General features: G+C 39.0%; 2 protein-coding genes across 3 annotated transcripts in view; one reads left to right on the top strand and one right to left on the bottom strand.

Annotated features, from left to right (window-relative positions):
- Positions 1-5,255, top strand: part of DEAF1 (DEAF1 transcription factor) — a 28,630-nt gene extending 23,375 nt beyond the window's left edge. The window contains exons 12-13 of one of the 2 annotated variants that reach the window (XM_070957382.1): positions 2,819-2,908; positions 4,725-5,255. In XM_070957382.1, coding sequence (XP_070813483.1) covers positions 2,819-2,908; positions 4,725-4,829 — 195 coding nt within the window. In that variant the 3' untranslated portion in view covers positions 4,830-5,255. Of the gene's footprint in view, positions 1-2,818; positions 2,966-4,724 lie in introns of both variants that reach the window. The other variant, XM_070957383.1, reaches the window with a different exon arrangement.
- Positions 5,256-10,462: 5,207 nt separating this feature from the next.
- DRD4 (dopamine receptor D4) overlaps positions 10,463-23,699 on the bottom strand; it is a 31,284-nt gene continuing 18,047 nt past the window's right edge. Inside the window, exons 2-5 of the mRNA XM_070957380.1 lie at positions 21,407-21,519; positions 17,323-17,876; positions 15,017-15,103; positions 10,463-10,665 (exon numbers count right to left, since the gene is read on the bottom strand). Coding sequence (XP_070813481.1) covers positions 10,463-10,665; positions 15,017-15,103; positions 17,323-17,876; positions 21,407-21,519 — 957 coding nt within the window. The remainder of the gene's footprint in view (positions 10,666-15,016; positions 15,104-17,322; positions 17,877-21,406; positions 21,520-23,699) is intronic.

The raw sequence follows: 23,699 nt of genomic DNA, 5'->3' as shown, positions 1-23,699 counted from the left end.
CCAAGTCTTAAAGAGCCCAGTATATCATCCATTATTGTGGTGTGCTTCTGATCTGCTCTTGTGGTCATTACATTAATAGCTGGTAGATGGGAATGTATGGATTGTTTTTTTACAGTGTATTTTGAATTGGTAAAAGGTGATCTTTTACCATCTGGTACTTTGGGGGCTTTCCCTGGGGGAGAACCTGGGGGTGGACAGCGCCCTAAAATTGCATTTATGAATAGGGGGAAGGTGATACCCCAACAGTTTGGTGGAAGCAGACTGCAGTTGGTACAAAATGCAGCAGCACAGACTGTTACGAGTACTTTTCAACCTACACATTTTATTTCTTTGCTCCATGAGCTGCATCGGTTGCCAGTGCGCTTCTGACTTTTACTATATTGTGCTGGTGGCTACTTATAAAGCTCTCCACAGCATGGGGCCAAGCTTATTTGCAGGGCTACCTGCCACCAGTTATGTCTGCCTCTCCAAACAGACGAGCAACCATGTTTACATAATCTTCCTTGAAATTTGGTTACCATGCTCCCAAGTGCTTTTTTTTTTTTTTTTGGCAGTAGCTGCATAGAAAAAAAAAAGAAAACCAGAGCGTTTTTTCCCCCCAAGTAGTCAGTCTAAATTCCTCAGAGGAAGAGTTAATCTGATCTCAGGTCTCCTGCTTCACAGCTATTTTGGTTTTCCTTTTCTGCTAGTACTTTTTTTTTTCTCTGTTTACCGAGCTCTTTATAAGTGTCATGACAAGTTCTTATTGGGTTGCATCCCCGAGGCTCAGTTTTGCATATAGCCACTGAAATGAAGGAAATCTGTGACATTTGTTGTACTTACTAAGAGCCTTGGTGACGCAGCAGACTAACGCACTGTTAAGTAACACCAGCTGCCTGCAATTACTGCAAGTTCAAATCTCATCAGGCTCAAGGTTGACTCAGCCTTCCATCCTTTTGAGGTAGGTAAAATGAGGACCCGGTTTGTGGGGGCAATAAGCTGACTTTGTATAAAAAAAAAGAACACTGCTTGGGGGGGCGAAAGCCCTACTAAGCAGGTATATACAAAAGTATGAAGGCTATTGCTTAACGCATTGTAAGCCGCCTTGAGTCTCCAGAGAAGGGCGGCATATAAATCGAACCAATAAATAAATAAATATTTCAGTTTGCAGAAAATTTATTGGCAGAAGGTGCAAACAAATTAGGTGTTAATCAGTGTGAATCAGTTGGGCCTGAAATGAAGTCTCTGCATTGCATATGGCAGGCCTGTCAAACTGGCAGCCCGTGGGCTGGATGTGTCATGCACAGGCCACGCCCACCCCAGCTCAGCAAAGGCAAAAAACGTTGCAATACATCACGATACGTCACATGACACCATTGAGTTTGATACCCATGGCATATGGTCTCGCTAATGCTTTTGCAGCAGGGCAATTTATTCACAATTCCTTCCTGTACTCACCTTATACAGAGACACCAATCATGCCGAAGTAATGATATGAGTTGCAAGCTAATTGATCTGTAAATCCATCTTCCTCCTCTTCTGTTTTGAATGAGCTGTTTGAGCAGACATGTTAGAAATACAAAACCAAATAATATTTCCCCAAATTCCCGAGGTTTCCTATCACATTAAATCTGAATATAAGAGATTGATGGTATTAATCATATAAACTTAAAAGAGGTCTGGCTTATCTTGAGGCCAGTTTCTTAATCTTGTGCTGTTCCATATTTCATTCTCTATCCACCATTCCACATTCTGTTATTAACAATTCACAATCATTAGACTTTGATACATCTTTCCTGCTAGTATGTTTTAATCATAAAACTACTGAGAAATGCCAAATTGCCTATTCTTTTGAAGACTCTTGTTCTTGCCCCAGTGTGAGACAAAAAGTACTAATTGCACTAGTTGCACCCTCATATTTTTTTTTCTGCTGCATGCTTATCGTATATACTTATGACCATTTTAAATTCTCTCCTGTCCATTTGGATTAGGATGGCCTTTTTTATGGTCTAGTGGTAAGAACTTTGCATTGTGCAATCTCAATTCTTGGGACTTCCGGGAAAGAAAAGGCAAACTGAAGATGGCTTTGCTAAAAAGCAGATACTTTAAGGATTTGTTTATAAAGAAGAAATGGGACAGGGGAAGAAGAGATTATTTGTTATATTTTAAGCAAAGATGATGTTACTAAAATTGTTTAAATTTTAATTTTTAAAATTGTTGTGAGGAAGGGAGAAGTAATTTCATTCTATATTTCTTTTTTCTTAGTATATTCTTATTTTTTTTCTGTTTTTCTTTTCTGTACCTTCAATGTTTCTTTTTCTTTCATTTTTTTACTTTTGTATTTATCATTGTAATTGCAATTTTTAATAAAATTACAATTTAAAAAAAATCTTCTTTTTATAACATAGATTAGTGGCACTCAAAAGTTCCTAGCAATTACAAATGCATATGTGTGTGTGGGATCATAGATGGATAGATGGATGAATGGATGGATGGTAATATAGTATTTTTGCTTTTCAGAGCTTTCTGTCCCCTGCTAGTTGTCCTATCTGTTCAGTTTGCTGCAACCATTATATCAGAGACAAACAGATACTTTCCAGAGTCTGATAATGACATGCCATTTTCTACTTCATATTATCAGTATAAATTTGGGCTGTTTTTGGTTCTTGAAAGAAGTTAGAGAATTTGTTTTAATTGTGAAGAGTGCCCAGTTTCTGTATTATGAGAATTGTACCAGTACATGGGCAGCAGAAATTATATATGATTTCTTTTTTTATGCATCATGTGCAACCTCCTTTTACTTCCATTTAACTTGTATTCTTTGCCTGCAATCTCACAGCAATCCTGTGTAAACTGTGGCCGGGAGGCAATGAATGAATGCACCGGTTGCCATAAAGTCAATTACTGCTCAACGTTCTGTCAACGGAAGGTATCACACCCCTTATGAATACAGTTGTCCTGCAGAGCTGAAGAAGCAAGTGCCCATGTATGATTTAGTACTTTTGAGCAACCAACAATGATTATATTAGGAGTACTAGGTTAGAGCTGCAAAAATCCAACTCTTTAGCAAAGAGTTAAAGAAAACCCCAATTTTTAATCCCATGTAGTGGTTGTTTGGGTTTGTAGACCTTGTCTGTAGACTTTGTATCCCTAGACTAAATCAAGAAAGTACTATTTTCCCTTCTAAAAAATATGAAGAAGGAAGTTTCTCTTGTTTTTATTCCTTTTGGTTTTCACCTTTTGGTATAAAAGCAAAACACGTTTAGAAACATGGGTCTCTGTGTCAGAGCAGTGATTGGGTGCCCAAGCAATTGGTTCTTTTGGATCCAGAGACAATGAGCAATTTTAAGTTTGATTATTAATTCAAGGAAATAAACTTAAAAGGGTAATATATAAAGCATACGAACCGAGTAAAATGATACCCAACTCTTACAAGCTGTCAGGAGCTCCCTAATAGGAACAGCAGAGATACTCCAAGGGCAGCCATAGTATCCAATTTTATTTATTAAATTCATTTGCCACCCATCTCACCATGAGGCATCTCTGAGCAGCTTACATTACAGTATTAACCAATGCTAAGTTCTGTGCAGAAACTCCCAACAAACAACCATCCCAAGATTTCTATCAAAACCTGGAACCATGATGTCATGGCCCTGCTTTTATGGTCATGAGATTGTAAGACCTGACATTGGCTGAGTGGCCCCTGACTCTGGGATGGTAACTAAAAGTCAGAGAGTTTCATAGATTTGCAGTGAAGATTTCCCACCCCCCACCCCCCTTTTCTCCTTTATTCAGCAAATAAGAGCAAAAAACAAGCAGGTTAGCTCAGAATAAGCTCTAAACATCTAGACCTTTCTTGATACGAAGAAAAAAAAATCAAAATATGTCTTCCTCGGAATAACAATGATCTTCTGCATTGCCACTACAGGGTCTTTTTAATTTGGTAGTATGGTGCTTTATTGCCATTTACAATTTAGTGCTATTTAATTTTGGATTTCAATAAATGTCTCTTTCAGTTCGATAATTTCATTGGGTGTTCATGCTTTCTCCTTTTTCCAACTTGTCTAGGATATGTATTTAAGAAAGATGGGATGTACCAAAGATTTTAGCACCCAATTACTAAGCAAGTTTAGGAATTACTTGGGAGTGCAATTATGTGAGAGTCATTTTGTGTAATGCTTTATTTATTAATAAATAAAATGTGTAATGCTATGTGAGAATGACCTTGGGAGACAAGGCAACAAGATGCAGCCAAGGGAATGATCAGATAAAAGGCAGTTTGGTTCACAGCAAGAATGTGGACTGGGTAAGAGGTTCAAAGAGAGACTTCCTAGTTTGGGGAGCTGCAAAGGAGAAGGGTGGAAAGAGAAGTATTTGCACATTTGCAAATTGATAGCAGCCTTACAGACAGGAAATATGACCGGATGAGTTAATTCTACCTTATTGGAAGGTTACATTAATAGAATATTGCAAGTCTGAAAATACTTCTCTCCCCTCCCCCACAGCTCCCCAAACGCTAGGGGGGGTCTCTTCTACATCTCTTGCCCCACCCACATTCCTGCTACTGGCTAAGCTGCCTTTTATTGGACTGTTCCCTTGGCTGCATGATATTGCCCTGTCTCCCAAGGTCATTCCCACATACCATTATGTAACGGTAGCATTCCCTGCCCCTGCTGTATGTTGCTGTACTTTTACTTTATTCAATAATTGCTTTCGATTCAGTCTTTTTTTGTGCTCATTTTCAGGATTGGAAAGACCATCAGCATATGTGTGGGCAGTCAACCGCAGTAACTGTTCAGACAGAAGAAGATCATGATACAGATAACGTGATTGAAAAAGTTATTGTCTAAAACCTCCTTTCTTCCAATTTCATGGATTGTGTGGTGCAGCAGACTGGCTGGACCAGCAATTCTTCTGTGAAGTTCTGTGATAAGCAAAATAAAATATAAATAAAACTCTTCACCGAGATGGCGAAGGCATAGTATTACTTGCATGTTGCTGGCCAACATATGAATTTTCTCTAACCAAGCAAAAAATTAAACCTTAAGGGGACAAGAGCATCAAGGAGCTCCACTGTTTTAAGGGAACTTCGGAAGCTGATGGATCTTTGCAAGCTTTTCTACAAAGCTGCTATAAAACAAATGGGTATATTCAGCTGTTGCCTCCTGCTGCTCTGATGGATTATGGGAATTCTTTGAAGTATTTTGAAAATGTTATTTAAAGCAGCTTCTGGGTCTGCATCCTTTTAAGATTCCTCTGATGAAGTTTCAATAAAGATTATAACAGCAAAAGGTCTTTGTGATTCTTGTTCAAATATGAAGCAGTTCTACTTTTCAGTAAATTTAGTTTCCTGATGTGTATTAAATCTTAACTAAAACACATATGGAATCTGATTCTATTAATCATATTCAGGGTATCTTCGAGACCGCCTTCTACCGCATAACTCCCAATGACCGGTAAGATCCCACAGAGTTGGTCTCCTCTGGGTCCCATCAGCTAAACAATGTGACTGGCGGGCCCGCGGAGGAAAGCCTTCTCTGTGGCTGCCCCAGCTCTCTGGAACCAGTTACCTCCTGAGGTCTGGACCATCCCCACCCTATTGGCCTTCCGAAAAGCAGTGAAGACCTGGCTTTTCTGGCAGGCCTGGGACCGTTGATCTCGCTCTTGCGATCCGGCGAGATCCGGCCATGAATGATGTGAATGAGTTTTAATGTTTTTAATGTTTTTAATTTTTAAATGTTTTTTATAATGATTTTAAATGCATTGTGAGCCACCCTGAGTCTTCGGAGAGGGGCGGCATACAAATTGAATTAATATTTATTTATTTATTTATTTATTTATTTATTTATTTATTTATTTATTTATTTATTTATTTATCTATCAAATTTCTATACTGCCCTACTCCCGGAGGACTCAGGGTGGTGAACAGCCAAGATAAAATACAGATAATACAAACATTAAAAGTCCCTTAAAATTATTAAATATTTTGGCCGAAACACAGATTAAAACACCCAATTTATAAAACAAATCAAACGATTTAAAAAATTTAAAAGGGAGAGTTAGGCCAGGCCGTACAAATTTACAAATAATGTAAAAGTTCTCCAATACGGTAAAAATTCTTTACAATGCCCACAGTGCTGGAAGCATTATGAACCTTTTGTAGTTGTTACATTGATAATGTGGAATATATGAATACCTATAGAGAATAATTATTCAATAATTAGATTAGTATTGCAGGAAAATTCAAAGCTGAAATCTCCCTTGTTGAGTTCCAACATTCATACCCATATGGTCTTCTTTGTAAACATACAGAACTGTTTGGACCTTCCCTTCTTTCAGTAATTTTTAGATACCTTTCTCTCCTCAGATTTTGTTGTGGTCTTCCAGCAAAGTAGCAGGACCCTGCTTTGTTACTCAAGATCAACCCAGATCAAATAGATGCTGTTACTTGCTGGACCTATTAAAACAGGAGTCTTCAATTCCAAGCCTTGAGCCATTTAGAACTGAGCTGCAGAAGTGGCGGGCAAGCACATACATGCATGCTCCATTTGCATGAATGGCTGGCATGCTTGCCCTCTGCTCGACCAAATGAAGCTGCGCATGCATGTACTTGCCCACCGCTTGCATGGAACCATCCCCTCTCCTCCACCCGCTGGCCCACAAAGCCGAAAAGGTTGGGGAACTCTGTATTAAATAATTACAGTAACTGTCCATGGTCCTGAACCCTGTAGACTTCAAACTACAATCCTGTTATTCTGCTAGACTTTCTCAACAATCTACCACAATACAGAGTGGCATAAATAGCATTTTAACATTACTGAATTGACTGCTATTCCAGTAAAATGGTAGAATTTGTCCTATTGAGAACTGAAATAGCAACAATTGTACTTATTTGTCAGTCACATGCCACTAAGGACATGTAATTAAATCACAGCTGATTGCAAGAATACATAGGTAAATTACACTGTGGAATACTGCAAATCAGAAGTAATATAGAAAAAGTATTGAAGCTTTTGAACAGTGGTATTGTATGTAGAAGAGCTGAAAACTGGATATCCAAGAAAACAAATAAATGGATCATAGAAAAATTAATCCAAAATTCTCACTCAAGGCACATGTGATCAGGCTCAAATTATTATATGTGAAATGTGAAGAGCCAGTTCTCTTGAAAAGTCCTTAATGTTTGGTTAGGTGGAAAGGAAAAGAAGAGAATGACCAATAAGATGAATGTACTTGATTACAATGGTGATGGGGCACAGTTGGCAGATCTGAAGAGTCAGGTTGGAATAATCATTCTGGAGAATGTCTATGTGGTTGTTAAGAGCTGACATTAACATGATGATGCTTAAGCAATTTAAAACATCAGATATGATAAATTGATGGAATCAAAACAGTAATTTCCATCCAACATCATACGAATCTTTTTTCTTTTTCATCTTCTGTCTCAAATCTTGTTCCAGGGGGTCCATCAATTATCTAGGATTTCTTTGGAAGACATGCAGTCAAAACAGGACATAAGTCCTTCAAGGCACCTTTTCTGCTGTTGGAAGAATGGTATGGCTGTTTTCTTATAATTTTGATTTTCATACTTCTGATTATATAGATGAAAAAAATATCTCGGACATCTTTCTGGAACTCGGTGATCAAATCATTAAACATTTGCACCACATTTACAGCTTTCTGTTTGTGCTGCCAAAAATAAAAGCAAAGGTGCAACTGTCTATTTCGTCAGCATCTCACTTGAGGAGAGAGAATCTTACATCCTAGCAAGAAGACTAATTTTGAAAATAGCACTTCTTGAGTGTTAAAAATCACAATAGATAAAAAAAAAAGTACTGGTTTTAAGCCAAGAAGAAGAAAAAACTTTATAGAGATATTGATGCTATTTTGTGGAAGGTGTTTCTGGCCAATCACAGAAATGTGTTTATAGATCAATCGTGTGTAAGCAACAACACAGTTAAATATAATAGCTCTAAACATCTACCTAGGCAAACATTCAAACGGAGGTATGAGAAGACTTGTTTCAATGCAATGTTGGTAAATGTCATCATGATGGATTTTGTAAATGTAGCAAATATATATTTTCAGTTGTTCCTAAATCTGCATTTGTCAAGACATTGTAAAGGGGAGGTGAATGGCATTTGGAGGAAGGACTTTATATTTGTTTGCCCTCATCAATCAAGAGCACCAAAAAAGCCACTGTAGGTACAGCAGCAGAATTGCACCCCTATCATGCTACTCATCTGATCCCTATCTGACTAGAGGGAGATCAACCCTATATGTTGACATCTCAATAGGTCCCCAAAAGTATCTGATATAGTCATCCCATGTTGGGAAGGTAAGAGACCTGAGTTTGTATTTTATTTTCCCTCCATAAACATAGTTATAAATATAAGGTCTTTTACACACTGTAGCTTCTTCAATTTCTTTAGTGTTTTAACTGCAGGGCCACCAAAGTGAGTTCAGATACTTGCTAATGCTTTGATTTGCTAGCTATATTGAACAATGGAGGAGATGGTACACCTCAATTTGACTAAACCGCAGTCCAGTCAACCTCTCCTAAGAGGTTCATGTTCTATTGCTCTCAAAATGAAGAGAAACAGAAGGGAATAAATACTATTAACATCTAAGCAGAAGACCAGTCTGCTGTTTCTCAAATCTTTCCTGTATGAAAGGAATCCTACGTATCTTCTCAAACCTAAGATCCTACTCAAATAGGTGCTACATTCATTACTTTAATTATATTCATTTTATGTTCTGTGTGGGACTGGTGTCTTTATTCTTTGGGTTTTTTTGTCCTTAATTCCCAGATACTCTTTTTTTCATATCTAGATAGTTAGGTTAAATTTTCATAAAAGGGATTTCTTATTAAAACATGCACAATTGCCTAAATATGTTGTGTTTTCAGAATTTTCATAAGGTTAAAATTTGTACTGTGGGAGTTTGGGCATACAAAAATCCAAAGGATTTAAAAAAAAACTTTCCTGAATCTCTTTCCTGAAGAGAGGGGCACTCAGTAGAATAGCTTATTTATTTATTTATTTATTTATTTATTTATTTATTTATTTATTTATTTATTTATTTATTTATTTATTTATTTAATTTCTATACCGCCTTTCTCCCGTAGGACTCAAGGCGGTGTACAGTCAAGAAAAATATAGACACACAAACATCATAAAATTGCTAATTAAAATTATTACTTAGTTTGGTCAATTAAATAAAACCCAGAATTAGATAACATTTAAAAAATCATTCACATGTTCGTATGTTTAGCCCCGCCTGTTGGAACATCAGGGACTTGAGGGCACGGCGGAAAGCACGGAGATCAGGGATATTCCGTATCTCTGGGGGCAGTTCATTCCAAAGGGTTGGAGCCCCCACAGAGAAGGCCCTCCCCCTGGGAGTCGCCAGTCGACATAATTTGACTGACGGTACCCTGAATAGTCCCTTCCTGTGAGAACAAACTGGTCGGTGGGAGGCTATTGGTGGCAAAAGACGGTCTCGTAGGTACCCAGGTCCTAAGCCATGGAGCGCTTTAAAGGTGATAACTAACACCTTGAATCTGTCCAATTGTCCAATGGGCAAGAATTTGGTGTATCAGGAAATTCAATTTTTAAGTGTTGATATCATAACTTTTTCAAGAGAATTTTCAAAGCGGGGGAATTAAATTCCTCTCCCAGATCAACTATTTTCAATACAATATATATGACTATTAATTCTTGTGTATGAGCAGGACTACAGGCTGAGCAAACAGACATATATTTGCCATGCTATAGTCAGATTAAATTATCCTCATCATCATAATGGTTTTCTGATGCCATGGTACATAGAGCGTGATCAAATTGATTATGCATCTTATCCATGCCTTTGACATTGAGCAGCACTCTCTGAGCCAGCGAAATGCACAAACTATTATAGCTATGACAAGCATGGTCGTTTTTCCAGCCCTATCTCTGTTTTCTCAGTTTCTAACTCATCACATCCTTTGCCAAAGATTCTAGGCATTAAACATCTTCTGATGGTTAATTATTTTTACAAGTGAGGGGGGGGGAACCCTAGACTCTATCAGAGCCATCAAAACATGTATAAATTCTTACAGCATCACTCAGGAGATACATCTACATTTCTTTGGGGAAAAATGCAGTCATTATTGTGGGACAACCATCACAAATGCTTTTCTGAATAAATGTTCTGCTTGAATGGAGGACAGATGGCAAACCCCAAATGGAGTATTTTTCTCAGTCAATTTAGAAGATTATCATGAAGTCTCACAAACAATGCATTGGCTTCAGGCCATTTTTGCATACTGCTGTCTAGAAAGCAGTATTTTTATCAAGTGAAAAAAAATTGAAGCACACAACTATGTAATAAGAAATAAAGCTTTATTAAACTATACAAAGTCAATAATTGGTCTGGCTCTTTCCCCAGTGCAATATACTCTCCTTTCTTCTGGGTTCAGTTCTAGACAAAGAATCCAGCAGGACTAGCAGAAGATGTGCAAAACTTTGCGGAAGTAATTCCTAAATTCGGTGTTGAAGATTGTGTAGATGATAGGGTTGAGGGCACTGTTGACATAACCCAGCCATGTGACAATACTGATTACTTGGCCAGACCTGATACAGGACTCACAGAGAGCTCTGGTTATGTGCACCACAAAGAAAGGAGTCCAACAGAAAAGGAAAGCACCTTTGAAAAAGAGAGAGGGGAAAAATGAGCCAGTTCTTCCTTGCGTATGTCTTATTTTCTCAAAAGTAAACATGTCAATTTTGAACAGTGGCATGTACAGTACATTTTTTAAAAAATGAGGGAGGAAAAAAATCCACCAAGGTTACCTTTTAATAATGTGAGGTTGCCATTTCTGCTCTGCCTAAATTCTTTGCATTTAAGAATGCTGAAATATATTTAATTTCCCCGTTCTTGATGCATCTGGTGTCCAGTTTAAATGTACCTAGCATTAGCTGAATGAAACACCAGCAGACACCTCCTACATCAGTTTATATATAAATTCAAGGTCCCTTGGAATGCATATTTATTTATTAAAATGGATACTTGCATATCTATTAACATATTAATTGATGCACTAGGACCTTAGGGATCCTGGGGTCAGGAAGATACAGTGCAGCTGGTGCATAAGTGCTGTCCGTGTAGGCTCTAGTAGCATCTGCATTTACCTCGCTGGAATCTTAGGAAACAGATCTTTCTGCAAAAGCTGAAACAAGGCACACAAGGTGGTTGGTCAGGTTTTTCTGCAATGCAAAAACATCTTGCCAAACTGGGCTACTAGAAACTATTTCTGGGACCCCAAAATGCAGAATATACCTAGAAAGTACTCTTAAGTTTCACTATATTTTGCTGATCTTGAAGGGCACTTCACGGGTTAAAACCAGAAGGGTCAACATATTCCAACATATGTGCCAGGTTAAATACAATATCATTAAATAGAAGCACATGAGAAGCAGAGAGGCCTCACAATAAGGAGGGAATAGTTACCTCTTCTCCAGCAGATGACTGGCTAAAGTGAGTTAAGCAGGTGGGTGTTGACTGGCAAGGGATGGGTAGAAAGTGTATTTATGGGCCTCTGGTATCTACGAGCCTCTTCCTGTGATGAAATGTAATAAGGAGATGGATTCCCAGGAGAGAGGAAGCACATTCCAGATGACTAAGAGGCAACTCAGTCTGGATGTTGTGTGAAAGTGGGTGAAGACAGTCCCTCCCTAATAGTTTACAGAATATATTGTAGGTGCAGGTAGCAGAGCCCTCAATCTGGCAAGATTTTGTCTATAGGCTTGAAAACAATAAAGAACTCGGCTCGGAAGAATCACCATGTGTCAATTTTAGGTCTGACCTGCCACTCTCAATAACTTTGCTTGCTCTTTATCATACCATCTGTTGTTCCACCTTTGCTTCACTTCCAGAGCATGCTCCATCTTCAGTGGGCAGTTTGGGGGAAGGGGAGCATTTTATCTCTAAAGAAAAGTGCTATCTTTCTCAAGCCTCCAGGGATACCCCAAATCAGCAGATAACTTTCCTGTTACGCACCAAACGTGCATGCAATCCCAGTGGAAGTCCTAAGTCTGTGTTGTGGTCTGCCAGCAGCCTGCGGAGCTGGGCAGCAGAGTCAGACAGTGAAGAGACTGGGGAGGAACATGGGCCAGTCCTGGAGTCTGGGGAAGGCTCGGATGAGGGCTCTGCGTTGGAGGCAGAGATGGGGCCAGGGCCATCTGGGAGTTATGTGCAGATTCCAGAGCCTCCAGAGTCAGACATCAGAGGCAGAGGAACAGGGGGAGCCTGTTCCTAGTGCGCGCATACGCAGAGCTGTCAGAAGGCAAGAACAGTTAAAACAAAAGGGACAATTTAAGAGTAAGGCTTGGAGATGATTGGCCCCTCCCATAAAACATAAAGGAAGAGCAAAGGCATGTTGGCCTTTGCAGGAAGCAAGGTTGTGAAGCTCCGTTTTTTATTCTGTTTCCATATGGCCTTGCCAAGATAATTGCCAATTAGGTCTTTGGCAGCGTGTCAAAGAAGATAAAGGAAGCCTAGGTCAGAACAGTCTGTGTGAGATCTCAGGGAAATCTCAGTTCTTGAGCATTCAAGAAACGCTGCCTGGTTGTCTGCCTGTAGCTGCTACAGGGCATGCCAAGAAGGTAAGAGAGGAAGAGCCTGGCCTTGTCGGAAAATTGACTTTCCTCCCTGGCGGGACGTTGCAAAGCAGCTGGAGGCTCTTGCTTTGGCAGCACTTTGTAGGAAATAGCACAAATCATTTTGAATTCTGCGGTAGCAAGCACATCCCTCAATTTATACAAAGCTCAGCAGAGCACTTCTTAAAACTCATTTGTTTTATTCTTCAGTTACCTTGTTTAATTAGATGTGGATCCTCTTTTCTTGCTTGATATAGGACCCAGCGATCCTTGGGTTGTTTGGGGACAATTTTTAAAAAATCAGTGAAAATCATATTTTTGAAAGGAATAAATGAGTGTATGTATGGAGGATTCGGCCTTAAATTGAATGTTAGTTTTCATGGTATTTCTCTTTTTAATCTGCCTCTGTAGCTGGATGGGTGGGGAATTACTGTGTTGCCGATTCTGGAAAGATTTAGACCCAGTTCTCAACATGGAAAGTAAAAATCTGAAATCATAATATCTTGCAGTAATATTGAGTCAAGGGGGAAAAGGTGATTTGCAGCTTAAATGGACACACTTATTGTACTTCTTAGTGTTTCTTTTTTTAATCAAACACATCTTTTACTGCAATCACATGGTTGCTTCTTTGCCAAATTACCAAGAATGTAACATATGTGTATACACAGGCAACCTGAGTATGCGTACATAGGCTACTGGGGGTTAAGTCATATTGACACCACACACACAGACACACATATGGTCCATTCTTACATACTATGTATGTCATAGTTTCTGCATTATAATGCATGTTCCACTTCCCTACCTTCAACACTTATATTCACCCATGTGTACTCTGAATATCCTTCGCTTTTGCATCTGGATTTCTGCAAGCTCTAAACAGCATATCCAGGGAAGACAGCAGAGCATTTTTCAAATGCAATTCTTCCAAAGGGAGGCTCTGGTGTGGAAATGATTGTAAGGAGCTGGAGACCTTTAATGTTGCTAATATTCAGCTGTAAAGTGGTTAATACATCATCTAATTTTCATTAAGATGCAAAAACAGGCTGGATGTACTCCGATCCACAACCACAAATGGCTTATCCAGGCTTTTGCTGCAATGGAATGATTGTGCAGTGAGCGAGCCACTACAGAGGCGTCTCTTTTCACCAGGGGTGGGTTCTAAATTTTTTTACTACCGGTTCTGTAGGCGTGGCTTATTTTGTGGGCGTGGCTTGATGGTCATGTGACAATTATTTAGGATTTAGCAGAGGTACTGGTCTATCAGGCTTTTAACTGCTTGCAGAGCTGTACCGATCTACCCATTTATTTTTGCAGGCACTGGTCTACTCATGTATTTTTGCAGCCACTGGTCTACCCATTGATTTTTGCAGGCACCGGTCTACTCATTTGTTTTCTTTTAACACTGATCAGCTGTAGAGCGGCCCTTTGAAGCTCTGTGGCAAGAGTTTAAACAGTTTTTTTCCCTCTAGCCATCAGCTGGGACTCAGGAGGCAGCAATAGATTGGGGGTGGGGCCAAATAAAAGGTAAGAATAACACGGGGGGGGTGGGTGGGTGGGGCAGAACCGGTTCGGTGACATCATATCGTCACCGCTACCGGCTTGGCGGAACCGGGCAGAACCGGGAGGAACCCACCACTGCTTTTCACGGACCTGAGTGCAAAACACCGAAGAAAAGAGCAAAAGCATCTCTTTCTCATAACAGTTCTTATATTGGTCCTTCCTCCTTCAGCATCACATCTCCAGATCTGCAAAACCTAGCCTGCTTTCTGACCAGGGAAAGCAAATTCTTGTAAGAAGCTCTATTGCCAAAGTTCCAAAATTAAAATGACATTTTCATATGCAGCAGAAGCCCTTTTCCATTCACAGCTCTGCTCTTTAACTGAACTGAATGTGGCTGACAAAATCTTGGCTGCATAAATCCAGAATATTTCTAGATGGCAGTAAGAAAGAAAACTAGAAGTTATTGGTCAAAATGGTTAGTCACTCTCTGTTGGTTGTCCAACATATAGGCAGTCCTCAACTTACGACCACAATTGAGCCCAACATTTATGTTGCTAAGTGAGGCATTTGTTAAGTGAGCTTTGTCCCATTTTACAACCTTTCTTGCCACAGTTGTTAAGTGAATCACGACAGTCGTTCAAGTTAGTAACACAGTTTTTAAAAGAATTTGGTTTCCCCATTGACTTTGCTGGTCAGAAGGTTGCAAAAGGTGATCACATGATCTTGGGACACTGCAACCGTCATAAATATGAATCAGTTGCCAACTATCTGCATTTTGATCATGCGATTATGGGGATGCTGCAACGATCGTGTGAAAAATGGTCATAAATCACTTTTTTCAGTGACATTGTAACTTTGAATGGTCACTAAATGAACTGAGGTAAATTGAGGATTACCTGTATTCTGTGTTCTCCTGTACTGTATATCAAAGGGAATCCTGAACTTTTGTTCAATCATTGAATCAGACTGCTTCTCCGGGGAGTCTGATATAAGGAGGATTTGGCAAGTCAAGCAATTTAAAGAAAAAGAACAGGAGAGGAAAAATAAAATTCACTGTGTAGATTTTAAGTTGTTGCAAATCCTCCTGAAAATGAGTGGACTCTGTTTCTTAGTGCCTATGCTGCTTCTACAGAAATTTGGAACATGCTGAGAATAAGATATTACAGCATAAAGTCAGCTACGTAAAGGTGAAAATTAACATAACTCATTGTTCTGTACTTTCATTTTAAAAAAGAGAGAGAAGGATCTAAAGTTCTTATTGTTTTCTCCTTTGTCCATTCTTAGCAAATAAAAAGCCCAGTTGTTCTGCTACTCCTCAATGCAGTTTGAAATCTCTATATAGCTCGAATGACACAATCCGTTCATAAGCAGAATATTATACAGGACTGAGATCCCTGATTTTTCTTTTTTCTTTTTCTCCAGAGAACAATGTGCCAAAACCTGCAGGGGAAATTTGGTTAGATCCCAGAGGAGTTAAGTCCAACTAGAATGTCTGAAAAAGTTACTTGGTGAAAACAATCCTACTGCCTTTTCAGATTATCCTCAAAAGATCAATAAATTAAGGAAGGACTAATTAACTAATCAGACCAACTGGGCATCTAGCATAGATGGGAAAAATTGTTTATCTGAATTGAGATGTCTGAACAACTATGGGTGCCCAACTATGGGTGCCTAAAGAAAAAAGTCTGTGGCTTCAGGCCCTCTCCTGGGTTTGACCCTACTGGGACAGAAAATGTTGACTGCCAAGGTGTCTTTTATGAGCTAGCTTCATCTCTGTTTCAAGAATGCGAACACTCACCTCCAATCGGTTCCTCTCAACTTCTGATACATAAGAACTTAAGCAGTGAACTGCTGGATCAGGCCTATCTAGTCCAGCGGTCAGTTCTCACAATCGCCAACCAACTGCACCAACTGCACAAAAACTAGGACTAAGCAAAATCTGAAATGTCATCTGCTTGTCATTTTTATGCTCACTCATATTTGTTTACTACAGATAGTCCTCGATTTACAACCGTTCGTTTAGAGAGCTTCATTCAAAGTTACAACGGCACTGAAAAATGTGACTTAGGACCATTTTTCATAGGTATGATCTTTGCAGCATCCCCGTGGCCACATGATCAAAATTCAGATGCTTGGCAACTGGTTCATTTTTATAACCATTGCTGTGTCCCAAGGTCATGTGATCACCATTTGCGAACTTCTGACAATCAAAGTCAATGGGGAAGCCAGATTCACTTAACAACCGAGTTACAAATTTATCAACTGCAGTAATTCACTGAACAATTGGGGCAAGAAAGATAATAAAATAAGGCAAAACTCGCTTAACAATTGTCTGACTTAACAACAGAGATTTTGGGCTCAATTGTGGTCATCAGTCAAGGATTACCTGTACTATCCTTTGGAATTGCTCTGGTGTTTTAACAATAAATCCCAGAAAATCCATTTCCATTAATGCCTAATTCAATCCATGATAATACAGTTGTTTCCAGAATTATTTGGCAGCCTGATAGGATGAGGCTATTGTAATCAATAGCCTCACCCTACCAAGCTGTTGAAGAATTCTTCCTACTTCCATTTTGAAGAACATTTTTGCCTCACTCTATAAGTCTCCTAAAAAAATGCCATTTTATTGGACTTTTTCCTACTAAAAACAGAGAATCTTTGCACGGTAGCATTTTTACTCTTCAATCCCTCCAAACCATTATGAAGCTGTAGCAAAAGTATAATAAATGTCTTAGTGTGGGAATGTGGTAGTGGAACAAGATTTAATTGTTTAGATTCTGCCTGCCACACATCTGTTAAAGGCAAAGGGTCTTTTAGAAGGAAAGCTGGCACTTAGCAGCCCAACTATACAGGGGTGAGGAATGGGTGCCTGTGTGTAAGTACAAACACGCACGTATACTATGAAGGGAGTTTCAGAGGACTCAGTCTTCCGAGGATGATCAGATGTGCAACGCTCACTTCGTCCTTTTGGAATTATCTCTCTAGTCAGCCACTAAAGTGCAATTAAGAGACACAAAATGAGGAACAAAAAAAGCCAGTTTCTGTGTCATGCTGTACTTATCAGAATGCCAAATGTCTCTCTCTATGCATCACTGTATCCTATTTTTTTTTTATACCCTAGTTTTACAGATGTCTTGATCTGAAATTGAACTGTCTGATGGTTTACAACCCTGAAAACCATTTAATGTTTTATACTCACCAACCACAACTGGAAGCACCTTCATGGCCTTCCTTTCCCTGCCATTGATTTTGGCTGGCTTCCTACTGAGTTCTCCATTCGGTGCATATTTGATGTGTGGATAGGACATAGTTTGAATGCCATTGTTCTTGTAATCCCTGGGTAAAGTGCAATCGGAGCCAGCATAGGGGTTAAATTCCTCTGCCTTGATATCCTCCTGGTTCTTCTCAATGACAGGTGGTGGACCATATACCTGCCTATTGCCCAGATAAATGCTACTCTTCAGCTTGGCTTTCCGAGCCTCTTCCCAGCGCCTAAGTCCATGGAATATGCCGCAGTAGAGGACCAGCATGACAGGACAAGGAATGAAGAAGGAACAGATGGAGGAATATACAATATAATTCTGATCCTCCAGACGACAGAAAGATGGATCCCGGTTTGGAACATTGTTGAGACCAAAGATAATTGGGGATGCCACAGCAAAAGCAAAGATCCAAGTGGTGGAGAGGAGGATCAGTTGACGCAGGTCAATCTGTCGTCGATTGTAGTTCAGTGGGACAGAGACAGCAATGAACCTGGATGACAGAAAACAGGGTGTAACCGTGGGGTTCCTTGTGGAACCAGTTTACTTCATGATGGTAAAACAGAACAAACTTTAAGACTAGAAGATGGAGCTGGGTAATATAGGATGTTTCAGGTATTACTGGTTTGAAATTCCCATTTTTCTTCTCATTCTGTCCATTCATTATTTAGGAAATGCAGCATTATTGTATGGCTATGCCACCACAAGGCAAACACAAAAGGTTCTTTTACCCCTATTTCTCCATTCTGATATATCAATATTTCCCTGTGCAAGTTCTTTGCTCATCCAATTACCTTTGGCAATTACCAATTACGCTTGCCTGCTCTATGGAACATTTATTCTCCTCATAATGGCTCCATAATATTGCTTGTCCACCTTCAATCAATCCATACTGTTGGTAAAGGACAGTTGCAACTACACTGACTAACATGTTCTAAAAACTGGGCCTCTCCAGAAGAAAATGGGTTCTAATTTAATAGGTCTCAACCTCATTTATTTAGCTTATAAAATCTGAGCTAGTGAAAGAAAATTTGACCTGATAAGATGAAAACTTGGTTATAAATCAACAAACATATGGTAATCCCTAAAGTTTGAACTGGAAAACGCTTTCTGTCCATTAAATATGTCTATCTTATTTCCCTGCTTTGTATTTCAATTTCTATTCAGAGTCGATAGCCTTGTATTTTGGTTTATTTTTCAAATAAAATACAGCAAGTATTACTATCAGCTGAAGGGCCTTGTTGTGCAGCCAGGTGAAACTGTAAATAATATCAATAGTCCCCCATATCAGGGTAAAGTCATTTCTTTCAAATGCACAATAAACTTTCTGCTAGTCTCCGGCAGTGCTCCTATTTTTATTCTTTTTCCTTAATGCAGACTGACTGTTATATATGCAAAATGTTTTAAAAGCATTTGTGCGTGTCATCAGCACTCTTTCACAGTTAACGTTCAAGATGTGAAATTTGGGGACAATGGAGCAGATGGTGGTATAAAGTGCAGGGGCAATGTACAAGTTCCTACCCAGAGCAGGACATTTTTAGCATCTGGAGGAATAAATTCAAAAGAGGTTTTGATTGAATTGATTGTCATAGCCCCAAGTATTTTTATCCCTGTACCACAAATGAGTATATGAATCACAAATGGGCAATATCTTTATTAAAGATAGTGTGTGTGTGTGGGGGGGGAATTCATATCTCTATGCAAAGACCTGAATGATCACTAGACATCAGCAAGATGAAAACACTTTCATTTCATCTAGAGCATGGGTGTCAAACTCGCGGCGTCACCTTGCCATCATGTGATGTATCGCTGTGTTTTTTCCCTTCGCGGATCTGGGGTGGGTGTAGTTTGCGCATGACGCATCTGGCCTGCAGGCCGCCAGTTTGACACCCCTGATCTAGAAGTTATCTGGATTTTTGAAACTCTGATATGGTAGCCCAAAGTAAAGTTTCCTTTAAATCAACCTCAACTCTTGATAATTTCAAGAAATATGTCTCTATGTGGCTTTCTTGGCAACAAAATAGAAATGTTTTTTTCTTACTCCTTCCAAGGTATGCTTCCATCTTCCCAAGTCTACAGGGTGATAAGATGCTTTCATCATCTGGTCTACAGAGGTTTCTTGGAACTCTCTGATTCAAATACTAACTAGGCTCAGCTCTGTCCTCCTTTCTGAGATCATTGAAATGGGTATGAGATTTGTGTTCCCAAGAACGCTTCATCAGAGAAGTGGTTACAAAAAGTAGAGGAAGTGGAGGAAAAGGCAGTCTAAAAATTAAGCCAGATATTTCAGGTCTCCAGGTTAAAATCACTCTCAAGAGAGACTGCAGTATGAATGCTTTAGTGGATTAATAAGTGTTATATCAAGCATTTAGACAAAAAAAAAAAAGAATTACCTCTACAGGTTTGAAAACACAAAGGCCATTAATCCTAAACTTATCTCTTGGGCAAAGCAAACCCTACATCTGACATGCTCTAACTCCAAGCGCAGGTCTAACCAAAAGGCAGATGCATGGGGAAGACAATGTGAATTTCCCAATTGAACAGGATATCCCCGCCAAATCGTCAGTTCCTTGGTTGGTAGCCACAGAAAAAAGAATTGTCATTGCAGCTTTCTTAGTTTTAATTCATTTTAATTCAAAAATTATTTGAAAGCAACCATCTTTGAGAGTAATGACTACAATGGTCTTTGGTTGGTATGGGTAAGTTTATATTCTATTCTTTTAGCTACCGTCTATAGCTCAAAGAGAAAAACGCCACTCTTCCCCTTCTTTGCTCAACGGTGACAATAGGAAAACATTAGAAATGATGTTCAGATTTTCTTGCACTAGAAGCAGCTTTGTCCGATTAGCTGCACAACGGGAAAAAGTTGATGGGGAGCCTAGCGACAGATAGGATAAAACAAAATAGTCAGAAGCAACGTATAGACAATAAACCACCTATGTTTCCTAGAGTTTCTCAGTATCCTCCTTGCCTTTATTTGGTCGGCCCTGAGTTCTTTCCAATAAGAAAATCGCAAATGCAATTATTGGAAGAATTTCTTCAGCTTCTGTTAGTGAGAAGGGTGTTGATCATGTCTGAATTTGCCTTTTCTGAATAGAATATTGCTTTATGGACTGCAAAAAGCTTGCCTTTATAAAGTAATGGGTGTTTTAGGGGAGAGCATTGTTCTCTCTACATTTTCACTCAATAGACCTAAATTATATATTATAGACAAAAATGAGTTATTAGAACAAATATATTCTTCAGTCTGCAAACACTGAATTTTACAATTCACTTTACAGAGTGAATTGTAAAATTCACTTTACACTTTAAGAGCCTTGGTAGTACAGTGGTCTAAGACACCCTGTTATTAAGCTGGTTATTAAGACCAGCTGCCTGCAATTACTGCAGGTTCGAATCTCGCCAAGGCTCAAGGTTGACTCAGCCTTCCATCCTTTCTAAGGTAGGTGAAATGAGGACCCAGTTTTTGGGGGCAATAAGCTGACTTTGTATAAATATACAAAAGAATGAAGGCTATTGCTTAGCACATTGTAAGCCGCCCTGAGTCTCCGGAGAAGGGCGGCATATAAATCAAAATTAAAAAAAAAAAAAAACAATATCCCACATACGCTAGAGAAATGGATGTACAGATATATAACTGGTATTGGAAAATTGAAAAAAATATGAAAAAAATATGTATGTTGATTAGAGAAATCAATGCATTTTTGTACATTCTAAAGCCAGAATATACAAAACAAATACATAGTAAGTGTTCAGAGAGTGGATACTGATTGATCTATCTACATCTACTATAGATGCTGAATGCGATATAAATGAGAAATTTGCAGTCCTTATGGATGGCAGCATTAAACTTACATTTCCTCAATTTTTCTAAAGAACCCTTCTAGAGTTGCTTCAGTGGCTGAGGCAGCTAAAAAGCTGATTAAATAAATATGTGTGTATGTATGTATGTATAATATGTGTTAGAACGGAAAGAGTTGGGAAACTTAGCATCTAAATGCCATAATGAGCAGAATTTCTTACCGATCCACGCTGATAGCACAGAGATTGAAAATGGAGGCAGTGCATAGCATGACATCCATGGTCATCAAGGCATCGCATAGGACTGGGCCCAAAGACCAAACACCTCCCTGGAACTGAAGAAAAATCAGTGAATGCATTCAAAGTTCATACTTGAGTGTTCCCTTCACTATATTCTTTAGTGACAATTCTAGTTGGATTCTCAGGTTGTGCCTCTGCTAGTTTTCTTTGAGAAGATCCTCTTCAATGGCTGGCACTATCAAGAGGGTTGCCAGGTTGCAATCAGGCATTCAGTTGTAGCTCTAAAACCAGCAATCAAGTGGTAGTGGTGGGTGAAATAGCTGCATCTCCTCCCACACATGCCTGTCTCAGTGCAATCATTCAGCCTTCTTTGTTGCTATATATCATACTAGGAGGCTTATATACTGAAACAAATGAGGGGACGAAAGAGATAGATGGAAGACGCAGGGGGGAAAAAACCTCACCAAACTTGAAAATCAAATATCCAGGATGTGGTATAAAACAATTTTATTCCTGGACCATGAACCACTATGAGTATCAAATGTCGTGACTCAGAAGGAGAAAGATTTCTCCAGAGGAGGCACACACAAAGCCAGTACAGAGATAGCTAAAACATTTATTTTTATCCGTAGCAACTGCAGCACACCTCTATAACCAATAGTAAATACCAAATCATTTCATGATAAAAGCATTCTAGAATCTTCCGTTATTACTGTAATGTGCACTGATGGCGCCTCTATCTGTTTGTAAAATCTTGGATTATATTAGGAAGAAAGTAAATCACAAAGCCCTGTGCTAATATCACTTAATCCTCACCCTCTTGGTGCTATAAATATCACCTAGGAATGATGTCAAGAGAGGTGGCTTATTTACACCTTATAAACTGTAGCTTCATCATTCCTTAACTTTCAGTCTGATTGAGGGGTCAGGCTAGGAGAGGGCAAATGCCTCAGTATAAGCATTTATTAACTGCCTGAAGATTATCCAGCTGTGACCTGTGGTTCCCCAGAAGGCCAGGAACAACTTTTCTTTTTTAAAAAAAAAGAAGACTTAAGTAAAGTGAGATAGTCGAAATTTGCTCCTTACTTCATTTCTGACAGCTTAAGCAAGCCACAATGAGCTGTAATGATAATAACAATGTCAAGCAACTTAACAACATACTGCAAGGAAGTGAAATTGAAGATTGGTTAACATCTGGCAAAAGCTACCTGATAATAAAAGATCCAAAAAAAGGATCTAGGCAACTATAGGCTAAGTACCTGCTTACGGACAACTTTCAAATTGCTAATTGGTTGGTGGCTGATGCAGTCCAACAGCATCTGGTTGAAAATAATCTCTTTTACCTGAGCAGAAGGGAAACTGCAGAAGGGAAACTTGAACAAAATATCAACTCCTAATTGACTAGATCATTTTGGAAAACTGCAAAAGGAAGATCAACCTAAATGTAGCTTGAATTGATTACAAAAAGACATTCAATTCTCTGCGGCATGATTTTTTTTTTTTAAATTGATTTATATGCCGCCCTTCTCCGGAGACTCAGGGCGGTTTACAATGCGCTAAGCAATAGCCTTCATACTTTTGTATATTTATACAAAGTCAGCTTATTGCCCCCACAAACTGGGTCCTCAATTTACCTACCTTAGAAAGGATGGAAGGCTGAGTCAACCTTGAGCCTGGTGAGATTCGAACTTACAGTAATTGCAGACAGCTGGTGTTAATCACAATGCTTTTAGTCTGCTGAGCCACCATGATTGGACGATTAAGAGCGTAGAAATAATAGAAGTCAGTAGTTATGGAGTTTCTCAGTCATCTAGGTCATGGTTGTCCCAAATATGCTTTTTCAAAAGGCAATTGGACTTTCTGGTTTTTCTTTGAAGATGTTTTGCTTCTCATCCAAGAAGCTTCTTCAGCTCTGACTGGATGGTGGGGAATGAGAAGCAAAACGTCTTTAAAGAAAAAACAGAAAGTCCAGTTGCCTCTTGAAAAAGCACCTTTGGGATAGGAGTCAGTAGAAACATTAGAAGCTTTGTGCAAAGATCGAAGGCACAATGGAAGACACAGTTGCTGTTCAATGATGATAGACTAGTAAAAGTTAATATCAAGAGAGGAATATTTCAAGGAGACTCCCTATCACCACTATTGTTTGTCATTGCATTGATTCCTCTTTCAACAATACTGAAGAAATTAAGGTATGGCTATTAAACATCCTTTACATGGATAATCTAAAGAAAAATATAATCTGAAATAGAATTGCTAGTGTTCAACAGGGTGAAAT

The sequence above is a fragment of the Pituophis catenifer genome, unplaced genomic scaffold, assembly GCF_029215685.1.
Source record: "Pituophis catenifer annectens isolate HBS135680 unplaced genomic scaffold, rPitCat1.0.hap2 SCAF_1, whole genome shotgun sequence".
In the NCBI taxonomy this organism is placed as follows: Eukaryota; Metazoa; Chordata; class Lepidosauria; order Squamata; family Colubridae; genus Pituophis; species Pituophis catenifer.
Note: the sequence above shows the minus strand (reverse complement) of the source record. Positions and strands in the feature narration are given on the sequence as shown.